Source organism: Oncorhynchus keta, unplaced genomic scaffold (assembly GCF_023373465.1).
Source record: "Oncorhynchus keta strain PuntledgeMale-10-30-2019 unplaced genomic scaffold, Oket_V2 Un_contig_2394_pilon_pilon, whole genome shotgun sequence".
Classification (NCBI taxonomy): domain Eukaryota; kingdom Metazoa; phylum Chordata; class Actinopteri; order Salmoniformes; family Salmonidae; genus Oncorhynchus; species Oncorhynchus keta.
In genome coordinates, this window is record NW_026283646.1 from 90949 (window position 1) to 109490 (window position 18542).

General features: G+C 42.5%; 1 protein-coding gene and 1 long non-coding RNA gene across 52 annotated transcripts; both read right to left on the reverse strand.

Moving 5' to 3' along the window:
* Positions 1 to 7170: 7170 nt before the first annotated feature.
* Positions 7171 to 16643, reverse strand: LOC118370917 (cell surface glycoprotein 1-like). Of its 50 annotated transcripts, none has more exons than XM_052505520.1 (8): positions 16460 to 16643; positions 10677 to 11266; positions 10515 to 10532; positions 10407 to 10442; positions 9719 to 10352; positions 9497 to 9559; positions 9235 to 9313; positions 7171 to 9124 (listed from the first exon to the last, which is right to left on the reverse strand). In XM_052505520.1, the coding sequence occupies exons 1-8, from the start codon at positions 16545 to 16547 to the stop codon at positions 8944 to 8946; spliced, it is 1689 nt and encodes a 562-aa protein (XP_052361480.1). In that variant the 5' UTR covers positions 16548 to 16643; the 3' UTR covers positions 7171 to 8943. The 50 variants fall into 50 exon arrangements, with proteins under 50 accessions (XP_052361480.1, XP_052361479.1, XP_052361464.1 ...); XM_052505519.1 differs by lacking the exon at positions 10515 to 10532 and adding an exon at positions 10569 to 10586; XM_052505504.1 differs by adding an exon at positions 10569 to 10622 and having other exon boundaries at positions 9719 to 10442.
* Positions 12768 to 13748, reverse strand: LOC127921908 (uncharacterized). Of its 2 annotated transcripts, XR_008109965.1 has the most exons (4): positions 13540 to 13746; positions 13164 to 13459; positions 12924 to 12997; positions 12768 to 12809 (listed from the first exon to the last, which is right to left on the reverse strand). It is a non-coding gene; the product is annotated as an uncharacterized LOC127921908 (long non-coding RNA). The 2 variants fall into 2 exon arrangements; XR_008109964.1 differs by lacking the exon at positions 12768 to 12809 and having other exon boundaries at positions 12845 to 12997; positions 13540 to 13748.
* Positions 16644 to 18542: the final 1899 nt, after the last annotated feature.

The following is an 18542-nucleotide window of genomic DNA, read 5'->3' on the forward strand; positions in this document are numbered from 1 at the left end:
CATCCCGCAGCAAAGGGAAGGAGAATGTTGACCATGTGGCTCCCCCTAGTGGCAGAATAAAAACAAGTGTTGGGTGTGTTGAAGGAGCTACAATACCTTTGACTTAGAGGATTAAACTCTGGCATCGGCACACATGATCAGCCTCTAAGCACTGGAGCTTACCTCTGACTTAACATCACTAAATGCCTCCAAATGCGGCTGTTGCGTATTTATAGACAGCCAACGACGCAAGGTGCATATGGACAGCATTAACAAGACATGTGCAGAGGCAGGAAGAGAATTGAATATGTTCCTCCCTGGCTGTAAGAGGACAAACACACCAACAATCAATATATTCTATATGTTTTTGTGTGTCTGTATATAACGTATACGTGCATTCCAGTGTGTGAATGTGTGTGTCAAAGAAAGAGTGAAAAAGAGAGAGAGAACAAAAGACAGAATAATAGATGGTAGGGAGAGAGTAAGAGATGGTAGAGAGAGAGTAAGAGATGTCAGGCAGAGAGAGAGTAAGAGATGTCAGGTAGAGAGAGAGTAAGATATGGTAGAGAGTGAGTAGGAGATGGTAGAGAGAGAGTAGGAGATGGTAGAGAGAGAGAGAGTAAGAGAGAGTAAGAGATGGTAGAGAGAGAGTAAGAGATGGTAGAGAGTGAGTAGGAGATGAGAACAAAAGAGATAGAGTAAGAGAGAGTAAGAGTTGGTAGAGAGAGAGTAAGAGATGTAGAGAGAGAGTAAGAGATGGTAGAGAGAGAGTAACAAAAGAGAGTAAGAGATGGTAGAGAGAGAGTAAGAGATGGTAGAGAGAGAGTAAGAGAGAGAGAGAGAGAGAGAGTAAGAGAGAGTAAGAGTATGGTAGAGAGAGAGTAAGAGATGGTAGAGAGTGAGTAGGAGATGGTAGAGAGAGAGTAAGAGATGGTAGAGAGAGAGAAGAGAGAGTAAGAGATGGTAGAGAGAGAGTAAGAGATGGTAAGAGTTGGTAGAGAGAGAGTAAGAGATGGTAGAGAGTGAGTAGGAGATGGTAGAGAGAGAGTAAGAGAGAGTAAGAGTTGGTAGAGAGAGAGTAAGAGATGGTAGAGAGTGAGTAGGAGATGGTAGAGAGAGAGTAAGAGAGAGTAAGAGATGGTAGAGAGAGAGTAAGAGAGAGTAAGAGATGGTAGAGAGAGAGGGTAAGAGATGGTAGAGAGAGAGTAGATGGTAGAGAGAGAGAAGGAGATGGTAGAGAGAGAGAGTAAGAGATGGTAGAGAGAGAGTAGATGGTAGAGAGAGAAGGAGATGGTAGAGAGAGAGAGTAAGAGATGGTAGAGAGAGAGTAGATGGTAGAGAGAGAGAAGGAGATGGTAGAGAGAGAGAGAGTAAGAGATGGTAGAGAGAGAGAAGGAGATGGTAGAGAGAGAGTAAGAGATGGTAGAGAGAGAGTAAGAGATGGTAGAGAGAGAGTAGGAGATGGTAGAGAGAGAGTAAGAGATGGTAGAGAGAGAGTAGGAGATGGTAGAGAGAGAGTAAGAGAGAGTAAGAGATGGTAGAGAGAGAGAAGGAGATGGTAGAGAGAGAGTAAGAGATGGTAGAGAGAGTAAGAGATGGTAGAGAGAGAGAAGGAGATGGTAGAGAGAGAGAAGGAGATGGTAGAGAGAGAGTAAGAGATGGTAGAGAGAGAGTAAGAGATGGTAGAGAGAGAGTAAGAGATGGTAGAGAGAGAGTAAGAGATGGTAGAGAGAGAGTAAGAGATGGTAGAGAGAGAGAGAGAGAGAGAGTAAGAGATGGTAGAGAGAGAGAGAGAGAGAGAGTAAGAGATGGTAGAGAGATGGTAGAGAGATGGTAGAGAGAGGGAGTAAGAGATGGTAGAGAGATGGTAGAGAGAGAGTAAGAGATGGTAGAGAGAGGGAGTAAGAGATGGTAGAGAGATGGTAGAGAGATGGTAGAGAGAGGGAGTAGGAGATGGTAGAGAGAGGGAGTAGGAGATGGTAGAGAGATGGTAGAGGGAGAGTAGGAGATGGTAGAGAGAGGGAGTAAGAGATGGTAGAGAGATGGTAGAGGGAGAGTAGGAGATGGTAGAGAGAGGGAGTAAGAGATGGTAGAGAGATGGTAGAGGGAGAGTAGGAGATGGTAGAGAGATGGTAGAGAGATGGTAGAGAGAGAGTAGGAGATGGTAGAGAGAGGGAGTAGGAGATGGTAGAGAGATGGTAGAGGGAGAGTAGGAGATGGTAGAGAGAGGGAGTAAGAGATGGTAGAGAGATGGTAGAGGGAGAGTAGGAGATGGTAGAGAGATGGTAGAGGGAATATAGGCTTGTAAGCTGGTCGGCCCTGAAAGTCAGTGCTTTGTGTGTTTGTATTTCTATGCTAAACGACAACCTTGCCTTGTCAACCACAATCTGTTCAGTCAGTCAGCGTGATGATTACGACAATGTTAATTACAGTCAAATAATCCATATCAACAGAAAATTTGCCCTTCAATTTGGATTTGAAAAGTTCAGCTCCATCTCCAGCATGCTCATTTGTGACTCTGAAAAAAAGGAAGGCCGGTCCTCCCTTTATAAAAGTTCTGTTTCAGACACTTCCTCTAATGTATGTCGTATCAACATGATAAATACAAAGACCGAAAAAGTAGCTTTCAATTACAGATAGGACTATTTGGAGCTCGGTGTGTGTGTGTCCAGCACTGCACTGTACAAACCTCTGTACCTGGACCAGTAAGGTTATATAACAACAAGACCATAACCTTGCAGTGGATGCTGGGTAGAATCTCAATAGGGAACTGATCTTTACAGCAGTACTGGGTCTCAGAAACACTCTGGACGGAACCTGTTGAAGAGCAGCATTATCTTACATCTCCATGTTCAAAGTGCCTCCTTGCACTTTGTGGATATAACATATACTAGATCCAGGTAGATATTTAGGTGAAACGTTTTGTAGTGAATCCTAAACAAATATGATCTCACAGAGGGTTCTGCTCAGGGTTTCTATAACGATAGGAAAACCATATGCAAATGTAGAACTGCGTTGTTTGTCCTTTTACTTTGGGTAGTAGTCTACTAGTCTCACAGAGATATTAACTTTCCAATGTTAGGTTCTTATTTTTCAGAGTAAATAACCCACCGACACTAGAGAAGCTTTAACCAAGTTGAATTCTTCCCAAAGGTTCTGTACAGCTGTAATCAGACAACCCAACATTTGTCCCATCCAGATATTTATATCCCACTTAAGACACTCCCTCTCTCCAATCCTTACAGTATATGCCCAACAGGAAGAAGGTAACCAGATAAGAAACCCTGATTACTGACCTCACCTCCCATTTGCTGACCTCAACCCCTCCTTCACCTAATCCACAGATGTCCATCTGTCTTCCCTATATCAACACTTGCTCTCCTCTCCTCCATCAAACACATTCCACAGAGAACCCTTAACTTTCTCCTTTGATTCTATGCTTCTTCTCTATCATTTATTTAATGTCTCAATGTTCAAAATGTTGAATCCAACACCAATATACATATGGAATTGTTTGGTCTTTTTCAGGGAGACAGATGTAGTTAATACTCTTAATGCAGACACAGAATGATCCAGAAAATGGTCTGGAAAGAGAGGAAAAATAAGAGAAAAAAGTGCTGTATTTTCCACCACTATGGACTGGGTGGTGTTATTTTATTGTTTGTTTTACAGTATCCTTGTTACTTTTGTTGTTAGGTTGACAAGATAAGAGGGAAAAGTCCAATTAAAGGTGTAGCTTTCTCAGAGTGGAATCAAGACGACAGGGGCAGGCATCAACAGAGCTTTGGTGCTGGTAGCTACTGTATGTATGTACGTTAGCTGAATATCAGGTTCAGGCAACATTTTTTCAGGCAACCTATGCACCTATGCAAAATGCTCTTGAGTCTTGTCCAGACATAGAGACAAAGCTGAACACTGTTAAACATCAGTGCTTCATAAATTCACTTTAAATGTTTTCTTTCTCCGTTTGGCTTTTTCCTCTTTTTATTTTTCTATGAATATCTGTTGAAATGTACATGTAGACCATTCTTCTGCTGTCTATTTTCTATCCTGGATTTTGATTCAATGCACATATGTGTCCAAGAACGTGTTGGAACATTCTTCCTCATTGTTGTGTAATCTGTCTGATGTTGACTGTGTGAATGTGTGGTTCTAGAATCTGTCTGATGTTGACTGTGTGAATGTGTGGTTCTAGAATCTGTCTGATGTTGACTGTGTGAATGTGTGGTTCTAGAATCTGTCTGATGTTGACTGTGTGAATGTGTGGTTCTAGAATCTGTCTGATGTTGACTGTGTGAATGTGTGGTTCTAGAATCTGTCTGATGTTGACTGTGTGAATGTGTGGTTCTAGAATCTGTCTGATGTTGACTGTGTGAATGTGTGGTTCTAGAATCTGTCTGATGTTGACTGTGTGAATGTGTGGTTCTAGAATCTGTCTGATGTTGACTGTGTGAATGTGTGGTTCTAGAATCTGTCTGATGTTGACTGTGTGAATGTGTGGTTCTAGAATCTGTCTGATGTTGACTGTGTGAATGTGTGGTTCTAGAATCTGTCTGATGTTGACTGTGTGAATGTGTGGTTCTAGAATCTGTCTGATGTTGACTGTGTGAATGTGTGGTTCTAGAATCTGTCTGATGTTGACTGTGTGAATGTGTGGTTCTAGAATCTGTCTGATGTTGACTGTGTGAATGTGTGGTTCTAGAATCTGTCTGATGTTGACTGTGTGAATGTGTGGTTCTAGAATCTGTCTGATGTTGACTGTGTGAATGTGTGGTTCTAGAATCTGTCTGATGTTGACTGTGTGAATGTGTGGTTCTAGAATCTGTCTGATGTTGACTGTGTGAATGTGTGGTTCTAGAATCTGTCTGATGTTGACTGTGTGAATGTGTGGTTCTAGAATCTGTCTGATGTTGACTGTGTGAATGTGTGGTTCTAGAATCTGTCTGATGTTGACTGTGTGAATGTGTGGTTCTAGAATCTGTCTGATGTTGACTGTGTGAATGTGTGGTTCTAGAATCTGTCTGATGTTGACTGTGTGAATGTGTGGTTCTAGAATCTGTCTGATGTTGACTGTGTGAATGTGTGGTTCTAGAATCTGTCTGATGTTGACTGTGTGAATGTGTGGTTCTAGAATCTGTCTGATGTTGACTGTGTGAATGTGTGGTTCTAGAATCTGTCTGATGTTGACTGTGTGAATGTGTGGTTCTAGAATCTGTCTGATGTTGACTGTGTGAATGTGTGGTTCTAGAATCTGTCTGATGTTGACTGTGTGAATGTGTGGTTCTAGAATCTGTCTGATGTTGACTGTGTGAATGTGTGGTTCTAGAATCTGTCTGTTGACTGAATGTGTGGTTTAGAATCTGTCTGATGTTGTGTGAATGTGTGGTTCTAGAATCTGTCTGATGTTGACTGTGTGAATGTGTGGTTCTAGAATCTGTCTGATGTTGACTGTGTGAATGTGTGGTTCTGAGAATCTGTCTGATGTTGACTGTGTGAATGTGTGGTTCTAGAATCTGTCTGATGTTGACTGTGTGAATGTGTGGTTCTAGAATCTGTCTGATGTTGACTGTGTGAATGTGTGGTTCTAGAATCTGTCTGATGTTGACTGTGTGAATGTGTGGTTCTAGAATCTGTCTGATGTTGACTGTGTGAATGTGTGGTTCTAGAATCTGTCTGATGTTGACTGTGTGAATGTGTGGTTCTAGAATCTGTCTGATGTTGACTGTGTGAATGTGTGGTTCTAGAATCTGTCTGACTGTTGAACTGTGTGATGTTGATGTGTGGTTCTAGAATCTGTCTGATGTTGACTGTGTGAATGTGAATCTGGATGTTGACTGTGTGAATGTGTGGTTCTAGAATCTGTCTGATGTTGACTGTGTGAATGTGTGGTTCTAGAATCTGTCTGATGTTGACTGTGTGAATGTGTGGTTCTAGAATCTGTCTGATGTTGACTGTGTGAATGTGTGGTTCTAGAATCTGTCTGATGTTGACTGTGTGAATGTGTGGTTCTAGAATCTGTCTGATGTTGACTGTGTGAATGTGTGGTTCTAGAATCTGTCTGATGTTGACTGTGTGAATGTGAATGTGATGGTTCTAGAATCTGTCTGATGTTGACTGTGTGAATGTGTGGTTCTAGAATCTGTCTGATGTTGACTGTGTGAATGTGTGGTTCTAGAATCTGTCTGATGTTGACTGTGTGAATGTGTGGTTCTAGAATCTGTCTGATGTTGACTGTGTGAATGTGTGGTTCTAGAATCTGTCTGATGTTGACTGTGTGAATGTGTGGTTCTAGAATCTGTCTGATGTTGACTGTGTGAATGTGTGGTTCTAGAATCTGTCTGATGTTGAATGTGTGGTTCTAGAATCTGTCTGTGTGGTTCTAGAATCTGTCTGATGTTGACTGTGTGAATGTGTGGTTCTAGAATCTGTCTGATGTTGGCTGTGTGAATGTGTGGTTCTAGAATCTGTCTGATGTTGACTGTGTGAATGTGTGGTTCTAGAATCTGTCTGATGTTGACTGTGTGAATGTGTGGTTCTAGAATCTGTCTGATGTTGACTGTGTGAATGTGTGGTTCTAGAATCTGTCTGATGTTGACTGTGTGAATGTGTGGTTCTAGAATCTGTCTGATGTTGGCTGTGTGAATGTGTGGTTCTAGAATCTGTCTGATGTTGACTGTGTGAATGTGTGGTTCTAGAATCTGTCTGATGTTGACTGTGTGAATGTGGGATTCTTGAATCTGTCTGATGTTGACTGTGTGAATGTGTGGTTCTAGAATGTGTCTGATGTTGACTGTGTGAATGTGTGGTTCTAGAATCTGTCTGATGTTGGCTGTGTGAATGTGTGGTTCTAGAATCTGTCTGATGTTGACTGTGTGAATGTGTGGTTCTAGAATCTGTCTGATGTTGACTGTGTGAATGTGTGGTTCTAGAATCTGTCTGATGTTGACTGTGTGAATGTGTGGTTCTAGAATCTGTCTGATGTTGACTGTGTGAATGTGTGGTTCTAGAATCTGTCTGATGTTGACTGTGTGAATGTGTGGTTCTAGAATCTGTCTGATGTTGACTGTGTGAATGTGTGGTTCTAGAATCTGTCTAATGTTGAATGTGTGTGAGTGAACTAAAGAAAGTATGAATTTAATTTGTCTAAAATGTAAAAATATAATTTTCTCTGTCAGACAAATGGACTAAAAGTGTGGTAAAGTGTTTTACTACTTCTTGTGTACATATAATTATGGAAACCAATAAATGTTGAAATTAAAAATGAAAAACTGATTGTTTCTTTCATGACGTATGGTCCCAGAGTACCAAAGCACGGTAGTAGTTGTATTTAAACCTCAGTAGTTGTAGTTAGTTCATAGTTTAAAATGATCTGCAGTACACTTTATGAACAGACGTGGAAATACAAGGGAGAAACTACATTTGGTAACCATTTAGTGTAGCTGACTAATGAAGTGTTGTAATGGTTTAAAATGCATCCATTATACTGCAGCAGTAGCTATGCACTGAGCATCATACAACTGTCTAAAACTAGAAGAACACTGAGTGTTTAAAACGAATACATATGAAGTATAAAGTATATTATACTTACTATGACTCACATACCGGCATTCATCTGAACAATACGTAATGCCACAGTCAGCAGGATTTTACACCCAGTGGAAATGTAGTGAAAAGCAGGGCTCTAAGTAGGTTGGTATTCAGTCTTTCTGCTATGCTTGACTTATTGTGGCTGTGTAGCACTTATGTGAGTCCCTGAGTGTGTGTCACTATGAAACACCTAGGAAGACATTCATTTATATTCTGTATGGATTCTGTATTTTCTTTTACAGGTTGATCAAAAACATGTACACAAATAAGATTTGTTGATAAAAAAATAGTGCAATATCAAAACAAAAATAACAACAACAATAACAACAACAACAATAACAACAACAACAACAACAACAACACTGGTCGGTGAGTGAGAATTAGAAATTCAGTATGACCTTGTTTTCTTTTTTTCTATCAATGGTTCTGACAGTGTTTGTAACTTTGATAATATACATAATGTCAACAGACATATAGCGACGTGTTCATCCATAGCCCATCAGAACAGGTGTTTATCAATCTGACTTATCTGGGCTACCAAAGGTCAAAGGGACAGTTCAAACTCACACGCCACAGACGTGTCCCACATACATTCTAGAATGTCTCCATTCATAGTCATAGAATCAGGAATCACTAGCTACAGATGTAGGGTCTTAATTTGATCACCCGGTTGTTGCAGCAAATTTCCTGCAAGGTAGGAAATGCAAACTTGTAGTTATTCAAAGTTTAAAAAGAGTTCTAAAGTTTGTAATTTCCGCTTAAAAATGTCAGACTTGATTTGCCGTAAGTACAAAAATGCATTATCAACCCCTACAAAAATGAATTATAAACCACACAATCATTCACATTTCCAGTTGCTGCAGGATTCTTTCCCTGCTGTGAGAAATCTTTCCATAACATAGACTGACCAGGTGAATCCAGGTGAAAGCCATGATCCATTATTGATGTCACTTGTTAAATTCACTTCAATCAGTGTAGAAGAAGGGGAGGAGACTGGATTGTGCTTTGAGACAATTGAGACATGGATTGTGTCTGTGAGCCATTCAGAGGGTGAATGGGCAAGACAAAATATTTAAGTGCCTTTGAACAGGGTAGGTGCCAGGTGCACCCGTTTGTGTCAAGAACTGCAATGCTGCTGGGTTTTTCACACTCAACAGTTTCCTGTGTGTGTCAAGAATGGGGGGATCCACCCATTATGCCACCCATTATGCCACCCATTATGCCACCCATTATGCCACCCATTATGCCACCCATTATGCCACCCATTATGCCACCCATTATGCCACCATTGACTAGAATGGGGAGACCTGTTCCATTCTATGTCTCAGGTGTCCGTTGTTCTTATTTTGTCCCCGTTCTGCATCTCCTTGGCCCGTCTCAGTCCAGCGGCTCTTTCTCAGGGAGGTCCTCCAGAAGTATAACAGTGTACTCTCCAGCGTGGTTGTTTTCCCTTGGCCTCTCTTTAGACAGAAACCTCTCCATTTCCCGCTCCGCCTTCTCATCTCCTGAGCTCTCGTTGGCGACCTTCTTCTCAGATGCCTGGGCCGGTGCATTCCACCTGCAAGATGATTTGACATGGTTTAATTCCATGGTTTGTAACTAAGTGACAACATGTTTCAATCTCATGAACATATTTCCCTAGATGGGTTTGAAAGTGGTGTATTTTACCTGTCTCTGGTACCTATGGCGACACAGATTACGACCAACACCGCCACGCCCGCGACAAAGGCAACGATGATCAACCAACCTGGAGGAGGAGGAGAAGAAGACGAAGCAGACAGTGAGGGGAAGTGACCCGTGTCTCTACTGGAACCTCTAATACGTACACATAACATTGTCTTCAAATGTAAACTGCACAAAGGAGCAGGACGTTCCCTGGTGTATCACTGGCATATCGTGTTAGCTGGGCGTGTATGATTCAGGAACTGACCCGATGTATATGAATCATGTTGTCTGGATGGGGTTGGTTTTACAGCAGCTGCATCACGAAGAACTGTGGAAATAGAGATTAACTACAATTTACACTCAAAGAGATGTGTTCAATACTAACAAAAAAGTTCTGTTCTCATTACAGCAGGTATATAGACCTGAACACAAGAACTTTGAAGGGACAGAATATTAGTACACTTCTCCTGGATAAACAGTACTGTACCTGTAGAGGTATCCACTGCCGGTTCCTCCCTTGGTAGAGCAAGCCTATTGCTGCCTTGAATTCTTGTCTTTGTTTCAATGAGTGGCTTATCGACTCGGGAGTTGTACGTTTGGCCCTCCTCACCAGCAGGGGCTGCTACTGTGGTGCTACTCTGAGGCAGGAATTCCGACCCTGACCCTTCGATGTCTGAATTCATCCTGACTGTTGTAGGTGCGGCAGAACTGGTGGTTGAGGTCAGCTCTGTGTTCATCTTTGCAGCCCCGCCTTCCTCCAAGCCTGTCATACTGGTTCGGTTAGAACTAGGTGTATGGCTGCTCCCCGAACTTTGGCTAGGTCTGGAGGTGGTACTAAAGCTTGGATCAAGGCTAAGAGGTAACAGGTCTTCTTCTTCAAACTCTGAGATGGGACTATGGCTGGGACTGGGATCCGGTACACGACTAGGGCTGGCGACAAAGTTTGGTCTGAATATATCGTCCTCCAACTCCTCTAGCTCTGTTGTGGGGACAAACTCTGCTGTGGGGACAAACTCTGCTGTGGGGACAAACTCTGCTGTGGGGACAACCTCTGCTGTGGGGACAAACTCTGCTGTGGGGACAACCTCTGCTGTGGGGACAAACTCTGCTGTGGGGACAAACTCTGCTGTGGGGACAAACTCTGCAGTGGGGACAAACTCTGCTGTGGGGACAACCTCTGCTGTGGGGACAAACTCTGCTGTGGGGACAAACTCTGCAGTGGGGACAAACTCTGCTGTGGGGACAAACTCTGCAGTGGGGACAAACTCTACTGTGGGGACAACCTCTGCTGTGGGGACAAACTCTGCTGTGGGGACAAACTCTGCTGTGGGGACAACCTCTGCTGTGGGGACAAACTCTGCTGTGGGGACAAACTCTGCAGTGGGGACAAACTCTGCTGTGGGGACAAACTCTGCAGTGGGGACAAACTCTACTGTGGAGACAACCTCTGCTGTGGGGACAAACTCTGCTGTGGGGACAAACTCTGCTGTGGGGACAAACTCTGCAGTGGGGACAAACTCTGCTGTGGGGACAAACTCTGCTGTGGGGACAAACTCTGCTGTGGGGCTTTCGGTATCCAGGATCATTTCATCTTCCTCTGGTGAATCAGGTCTATCACTTGGACTGGAATCATAGTCGTACTTTTCATAATTGTCCTCTGTGTTGCTTTGACTGGGGCGAGGAGTTGGACTGGGGCGAGGAGTTGGACTGGGGCGGAGGTTAAAGCTAGGTTTAAGGTTGGCGTCAAACAGCTCCCCTTCATCGTCTTGTCCTGAAGTGGGGTGTTTCATACTGCCCTCTGCAGTGGTGCCCTCTGTCTCATCTGTGCTGCCCTCCTCTGGGTCAATGGTGGGCAGCTGGTCTTCCGGGTCAGATGTCACAGGGTCAGGGGTCACCAAATGATCTAGGTCCACTGTTTCGTCACTGCTGGATGTTCCATTGGTGGCATCCGGGGGACCCACTACAAGCTTCTTGAAGATCTTGAAAGTTTCCCAAAGAAAATCCCCAGCAGCCAGAGCGGGAGGTTCTGTCGAGACTGTGACAAAGAGAAGAAAAGACCTCAGCTCAATGATTACCTACTAACATCATGTCCTGACCTTTACAGTAGAGGAAAATTACTGAGCTTTGATGTCTTTGCATGACAAAGGAAGGCCTGGGAGTATCGTGGCCTTTCAGGCTCCTCCCTGAGTACCTGTGTGAACCTGTCGTGTTCTGACTCACCATACAGGAAACATGATTACTAACTGGGATGACTAATCGTCTGCCTTTGTGTTTGACAGAGGTAGTTTCATCAAATCATTTGGTTTTATTCAACCGCAAAACCAATACACCCAAGCCTTTAAATAAACAATGTCTTGGCTTGTCTCTTTTCCCTGTTCTGTTGCCATAATTAGTCAACAGTGCTACTTCCAAAGAGTTTAGGATAGGCTTTGAAGAGGTGCCAAAATGTTACACCCCAACAGAGGTTTTCACGTGAATACGGTGTGCATATATCTTATTCCTGCAAGAGGGCATGCTAGGGAGATAACCAGGGATACACTCTTAGCAGTGAAGATGCCTGGAAGAACCTTTTGGGTTGCCGGACCGGCAGGACCTTTCCAGTTCAAAAAGGTTATTGGAACCCCACCGGAACCTTTTTGTGATGGGAGGGGTTGCATTTTTAAGCTTTTTAATAATATATTGTAGAGGTGGCAGCCTATGAGGAGACTGGAGGCGTGGATTATTGGAAGTGTGGCTTTCAGATCATTTTTGGGGGGCACCCATTAGAGTAAATGTCATTCCTATTCACCATGTTCAGCTTGTACACTGCAAATTTCAATGTTCCTTCGATATTTATGCATATTGCATATTCTAATATAATATGAATAATATAAACATTGCTGATTAAATATATTAATAAAGTAGTAACTATTCCAACTCTGCAATTTTCATAGGCTCTTGACTGAGGAAGTCATTCACCTCAGTAAGCTTCCTTGAACAACAGAACAGATGAACAGGAAGGACATTTACTCAAACCGGTGACCCAACAAGATATATCTTAAAGCCACACCCCTAATAAGCCACGCCTCCACTCCGGGGTTCCTCCTGGAACCTGTTGCTACATTGAAACGTTAAAGGTTCCACCAAGAACCCTCAACTAAACAAAGGTGCAAATATGAGCCATTGACTAGCAATGGTTCCTTGAGAAACTCAGGGGATCCTTGAGGATCTCCTGGGTTCCTCAAGTCACCACTAATTCTAAGTGTACTGTGGCGAGAGGGGGTACTAGGGAGCTGACCAGGGATACTGTTGCCCAAATCCCAAACGTATAATATATAATATATGCCATTTAGCAGACGCTTTTGTATCTCTGGCCCCTTTCCTTAGGTATTTGTTGAATCCTCCAAAGCAGCTTAACTGTTTCATGGAATGTTGAGTGTCATTAAATACTGTTTTCAAACAAAAGGAGAAGTAACTGCTCTTATCTTTGACATTGTTCTTAAAAGTTTTTGACAACACATACATGATGAGGTTTCTCCCTCCTGTCCAATAACAGTTTTACCTGTATGAGGTTTCTCCCTGTCCAATAACAGTTTTACCTGTATGAGGTTTCTCCTGTCCAATAACAGTTTTACCTGTATGAGGTTTCTCCCTCCCTGTCCAATAACAGTTTGACCTGTATGAGGTTTCTCCCTGTCCAATAACAGTTTGACCTGTATGAGGTTTCTCCCTGTCCAATAACAGTTTTACCTGTATGAGGTTTCTCCCTGTCCAATAACAGTTTTACCTGTATGAGGTTTCAGTTTTACCCTCCCTGTCCAATAACAGTTTTACCTGTATGAGGTTTCTCCCTGTCCAATAACAGTTTGACCTGTATGAGGTTTCTCCCTGTCCAATAACAGTTTGACCTGTATGAGTATGGGGTTTCTCTCCCTGTCCAATAACAGTTTTACCTGTATGAGGTTTCTCCCTGTCCAATAACAGTTTTACCTGTATGAGGTTTCTCCCTGTCCAATAACAGTTTTACCTGTATGAGGTTTCTCCCTGTCCAATAACAGTTTTACCTGTATGAGGTTTCTCCCTGTCCAATAACAGTTTTACCTGTATGAGGTTTCTCCCTGTCCAATAACAGTTTTACCTGTATGAGGTTTCTCCCTGTCCAATAACAGTTTTACCTGTATGAGGTTTCTCCCTGTCCAATAACAGTTTTACCTGTATGAGGTTTCTCCCTGTCCAATAACAGTTTTACCTGTATGAGGTTTCTCCCCCTGTCCAATAACAGTTTTACCTGTATGAGGTTTCTCCCTCCCTGTCCAATAACAGTTTGACCTGTATGAGGTTTCTCCCTGTCCAATAACAGTTTTACCTGTATGAGGTTTCTCCCTGTCCAATAACAGTTTTACCTGTATGAGGTTTCTCCCTGTCCAATAACAGTTTTACCTGTATGAGGTTTCTCCCTCCCTGTCCAATAACAGTTTTACCTGTATGAGGTTTCTCCCTGTCCAATAACAGTTTTACCTGTATGAGGTTTCTCCCTGTCCAATAACCCTGTATGAGGTTTCTCCCCCTGAAACAGTTTCACCAAAGCACTTTGGTTTCACAGTTTCTTCAGGATATACAAACATTAATGCACCTGTTGGAACAGCTCAGCAATTGCTACAAAGACTGCTGTGTGTTTGTCTACGTGGGGAGGGGGAAGGGGGAGGGACGGGGGGGGGGGGACTTAGGCACTAAACATGTAAACAATAGGTCCCCAGATTTCACTGAGCTGGAGTACAGGTAGGTTTGAAAGTTTTACAATGAGGCTCTCTGGTGAAGTAGAAAAGTGCAGACTCATCAGACGAGGATAGGATTACTTGAATTCCATAAGCCTGTGTTCAGATACAACAGGAGGTCTTAGACAGTGACCCATTTTACTTGGCTGCACAATCAATGGCCAGCTGGGGATGCCTTAATAACCCTGATTAATACACAACCAATGGCCAGCTGGGGATGCCTTAATAACCCTGATTAATACACAACCAATGGCCAGCTGGGGATGCCTTAATAACCCTGATTAATACACAACCAATGGCCAGCTTGGGATGCCTTAATAACCCTGATTAATACACAACCAATGGCCAGCTGGGGATGCCTTAATAACCCTGATTAATACACAACCAATGGCCAGCTGGGGATGTTTTAATAACCCTGATTAATACACAACCAATGGCCAGCTGGGGATGCCTTAATAACCCTGATTAATACACAACCAATGGCCAGCTGGGGATGTTTTAATAACCCTGATTAATACACAACCAATGGCCAGCTGGGGATGTTTTAATAACCCTGATTAATACACAACCAATGGCCAGCTGGGGATGTTTTAATAACCCTGATTAATACACAACCAATGGCCAGCTGGGGATGCCTTAATAACCCTGATTAATACACAACCAATGGCCAGCTGGGGATGCCTTAATAACCCTGATTAATACACAACCAATGGCCAGCTGGGGATGTTTTAATAACCCTGATTAATACACAACCAATGGCCAGCTGGGGATGCCTTAATAACCCTGATTAATACACAACCAATGGCCAGCTGGGGATGTTTTAATAACCCTGATTAATACACAACCAATGGCCAGCTGGGGATGCCTTAATAACCCTGATTAATACACAACCAATGGCCAGCTGGGGATGCCTTAATAACCCTGATTAATACACAACCAATGGCCAGCTGGGGATGCCTTAATAACCCTGATTAATACACAACCAATGGCCAGCTGGGATGATGTTTTAATGGGGGGCTGGGGATGATTACCCTGATTACACAACCAATGGCCAGCTGGGGATGTTTTAATAACCCTGATTAATACACAACCAATGGCCAGCTGGGGATGCCTTAATAACCCTGATTAATACACAACCAATGGCCAGCTGGGGATGTTTTAATAACCCTGATTAATACACAACCAATGGCCAGCTGGGGATGCCTTAATAACCCTGATTAATACACAACCAATGGCCAGCTGGGGATGTTTTAATAACCCTGATTAATACACAACCAATGGCCAGCTGGGGATGTTTAATAACCCTGATTAATACACAACCAATGGCCAGCTGGGGATGTTTTAATAACCCTGATTAATACACAACCAATGGCCAGCTGGGGATGTTTTAATAACCCTGATTAATACACAACCAATGGCCAGCTGGGGATGCCTTAATAACCCTGATTAATACACAACCAATGGCCAGCTGGGGATGTTTTAATAACCCTGATTAATACACAACCAATGGCCAGCTGGGGATGTTTTAATAACCCTGATTAATACACAACCAATGGCCAGCTGGGGATGCCTTAATAACCCTGATTAATACACAACCAATGGCCAGCTGGGGATGATTTTAATAACCCTGATTAATACACAACCAATGGCCAGCTGGGGATGCCTTAATAACCCTGATTAATACACAACCAATGGCCAGCTGGGGATGCCTTAATTTGCTCAACCAAACATGTTTTTTTTATTATTTTGTTTTATGCTAACACAATGACTCAGAGAAATATACAGCCAGCTGTACTAATACTGAATTAAACAACCAATGGCCAACTGTACTGTACTGAATTAAACTCCATTGTACTGTACTATACTGATTATTAAACAATGGCCATTGAACTGTACTGTACTGAATTAAACTCCATTGAACTGTACTGTACTGTGCTGAATTAAACTCCATTGTACTGTACTGTACTGTACTGTACTGAATTAAACTCCATTGAACTGTACTGTACTGTACTGAATTAAACTCCATTGGACTGTACTGAATTAAACTCCATTGTACTGTACTATACTGAATTAAACTCCATTGAACTGTACTGTACTGTGCTGAATTAAACTCCATTGTACTGTACTGTGCTGAATTAAACTCCATTGTACTGTACCATGCTGTCCAAACTTGTGAAACATAGACATCTTTTCAATGTCTGGAAAATAAGGCTTCTAGGTGTCTTTTCAACGTAATTTAGCTTACTGGGTATGTTGTTACAATGGGGATGGTTGTCAGACTGTGACAAGCAACCCCAACAATAATATCTGATCTTGTTTAATGTGAACACAATTTCTCATGCATTTTTACTTTTGGATGGCCCTGGGCATTGAACCCACAACCCTGGCTTTGCAAGCACCACACACTACCAACTGAGCCAAAGAGCAGGGTTTCACTAATTTGTTTCCTGGGACAGTAATAAATTGTTACTCACCAGGAACAGGGTCGGACTGAACAGGTGCCAGAAGTCCGAAAATAACCCCAAGCAGTAGAGTCCACATCCTGAGATCAGAGATAGGCATCGAGGGTGAGATGAGAGAAGGTGTACTGCTGTGCTCTGGGGTTCTGTTCCCAAGAAGGCTTGTTTTCCTAGGAGTGTCTGTGGGATGTTTGAAGGGTGTAGCTCAACTTTTTATACTGAGATGCGAGTCACATCAGTGCATCATCGATAGCTAGTGACAGTCGATTGGTTGGCAGAGGTGGGCTAGAACACAGAACACACCCTCTCTTTCAAAAACTCTCCCCCTCTGGCTTTCTCCCTCTATCTCATTCAATGGCCACACACACACACACACATACACACACACACACACACACACACACACACACACACACACACACACACACACACACACACACACACACACACACACACACACACACACACACACACACACACACACACACACTCTCTCTCTCTAACTATCCATATCTCTCTTTCTCACATTACCAATAGGCCACTTTTTTTATTTTTTTATCCAACCATATTAATCATGACCAGATATTTAGGAACAGATTGCCATTGCATGGAGTCTGTGAAGGATGAAACCACATGGAAAAAGTGGTAAGCAAGTTAGATTTTAAAATATATATATTTTCACCAAGTCAAATGAATGTATTAATATGTTTCATGATGCTCGTATCTAAACCAAAGTAGATAGTTTTAAGATTGTTTTACAGATCTTCATTTGATCACTCTGTTTCAGGAGAACTTTCCTGCAATGAAAGGACATTTCAAAAGCAAAGTGTATTTGAGTTTTAAAAAGGCTTCTGAAGTTTGTCATTTAAATTTTTAAACTTGATTTCCGCTTATAAAAAATGTATCAACAGCTGCAAAAATGTCCATTAATTATAATCACTTTTTCTGTTGCTGCAAGATTATTTTCCTGCTGTAGAAAACTGGCTCAAATATGAGGTCCTAAATCTAGCAGGAAAGTGCATCCTTGTAGCTGTGTGGATTAACATAGTCTATATGTTTGCCTCGGGGTAAGTTGAGCCGATAGCCACCACAACCCATACAAATAATGATTCTATTTTGTTGATTACATTTGGTCAGTTTTATGCATAGTGTTTTTGCGATATGTCATGCATATGAACTCACGATAGTGCATTTGTATTATAACAGAGCAGACATCATCGTGTCCCGTGTGTACAAATGTAAAACAAGCAGTGGTCTGGTTCCCCTTGACGTTGTTGAGAGAGGAAGTGAGAGGATGGTAGAAGTCCTTTGGAACAGCTGCAAAGCCAGAGTAGCAGAGGAACACAAGTTCATATCTGATGACATGGAGTCTCACAGATCAGTCTCATGGGCTTAGTAGCCTCAAACACAGAGAACTTGTCAACATTGCCATCCACATCCCTGTCCCAGACAACTGGTCAAATGGAAGGGTAAGTGATATTGAAAGAGAGGGTCTATATCTGAATCTATGCATAAATTTAAGATATACAGGATACCACAACTCCAGTTTATGAATGAAACTTTTTACCTACCAGCACCAGGATAACCCCAGTATGTCATCTTTGGTGGCCATCAGGAAGTCAGGATAACTCAGCTAAGGATCTCTTGGTGGCTATGCTCAGGAAGTCAGGATACCTCAGTAGAGGGTCTTTGTGGCCATCAGGAAGTCAGGATAACTCAGTAGAGGATCTTTTTCAGGAAGTCAGGATAACTCAGTATCTTTTGGCCATCATAAGTCAGGATAATTAGAGGATCTTTGGTGGCCATCAGGAAGTCAGGATAACTCAGTAGACATCTTTGGTGGCCATCAGGAAGTCATATAACTCAGTAAATATCTTTGTGGCCAAAGAAGTCAGGATAACTATTTCTTTGTGGCCAACAGTGATGTCTGATAATCAGTAGAATCATGGCCATCAGGAAGTCAGGATAACTCAGTAGATGATCTTTGGTGGCCATCAGGAAGTCATTGAGGATCTTTGGTGGCCATCAGGAAGTGGGATAACTCAGTAGAGGTCTTTGGTGGCCAACAGGAAGTCAGGATAACTCAGTAGAGGATCTT

Excerpts from the sequence above, each read along its gene's own strand:
- LOC118370917 (XM_052505474.1), bottom strand. The coding sequence starts at position 16,547 with ATGCCTATCTCTGATCTCAGGATGTGGACTCTACTGCTTGGGGTTATT. Across the intron at positions 9,560-9,718 it reads GGCAGTGGATACCTCTACAG|TTCTTCGTGATGCAGCTGCT; the intron begins GTACAGTACTGT and ends CTATTTCCACAG. Across the intron at positions 9,125-9,234 it reads GCCATAGGTACCAGAGACAG|GTGGAATGCACCGGCCCAGG; the intron begins GTAAAATACACC and ends ATCATCTTGCAG.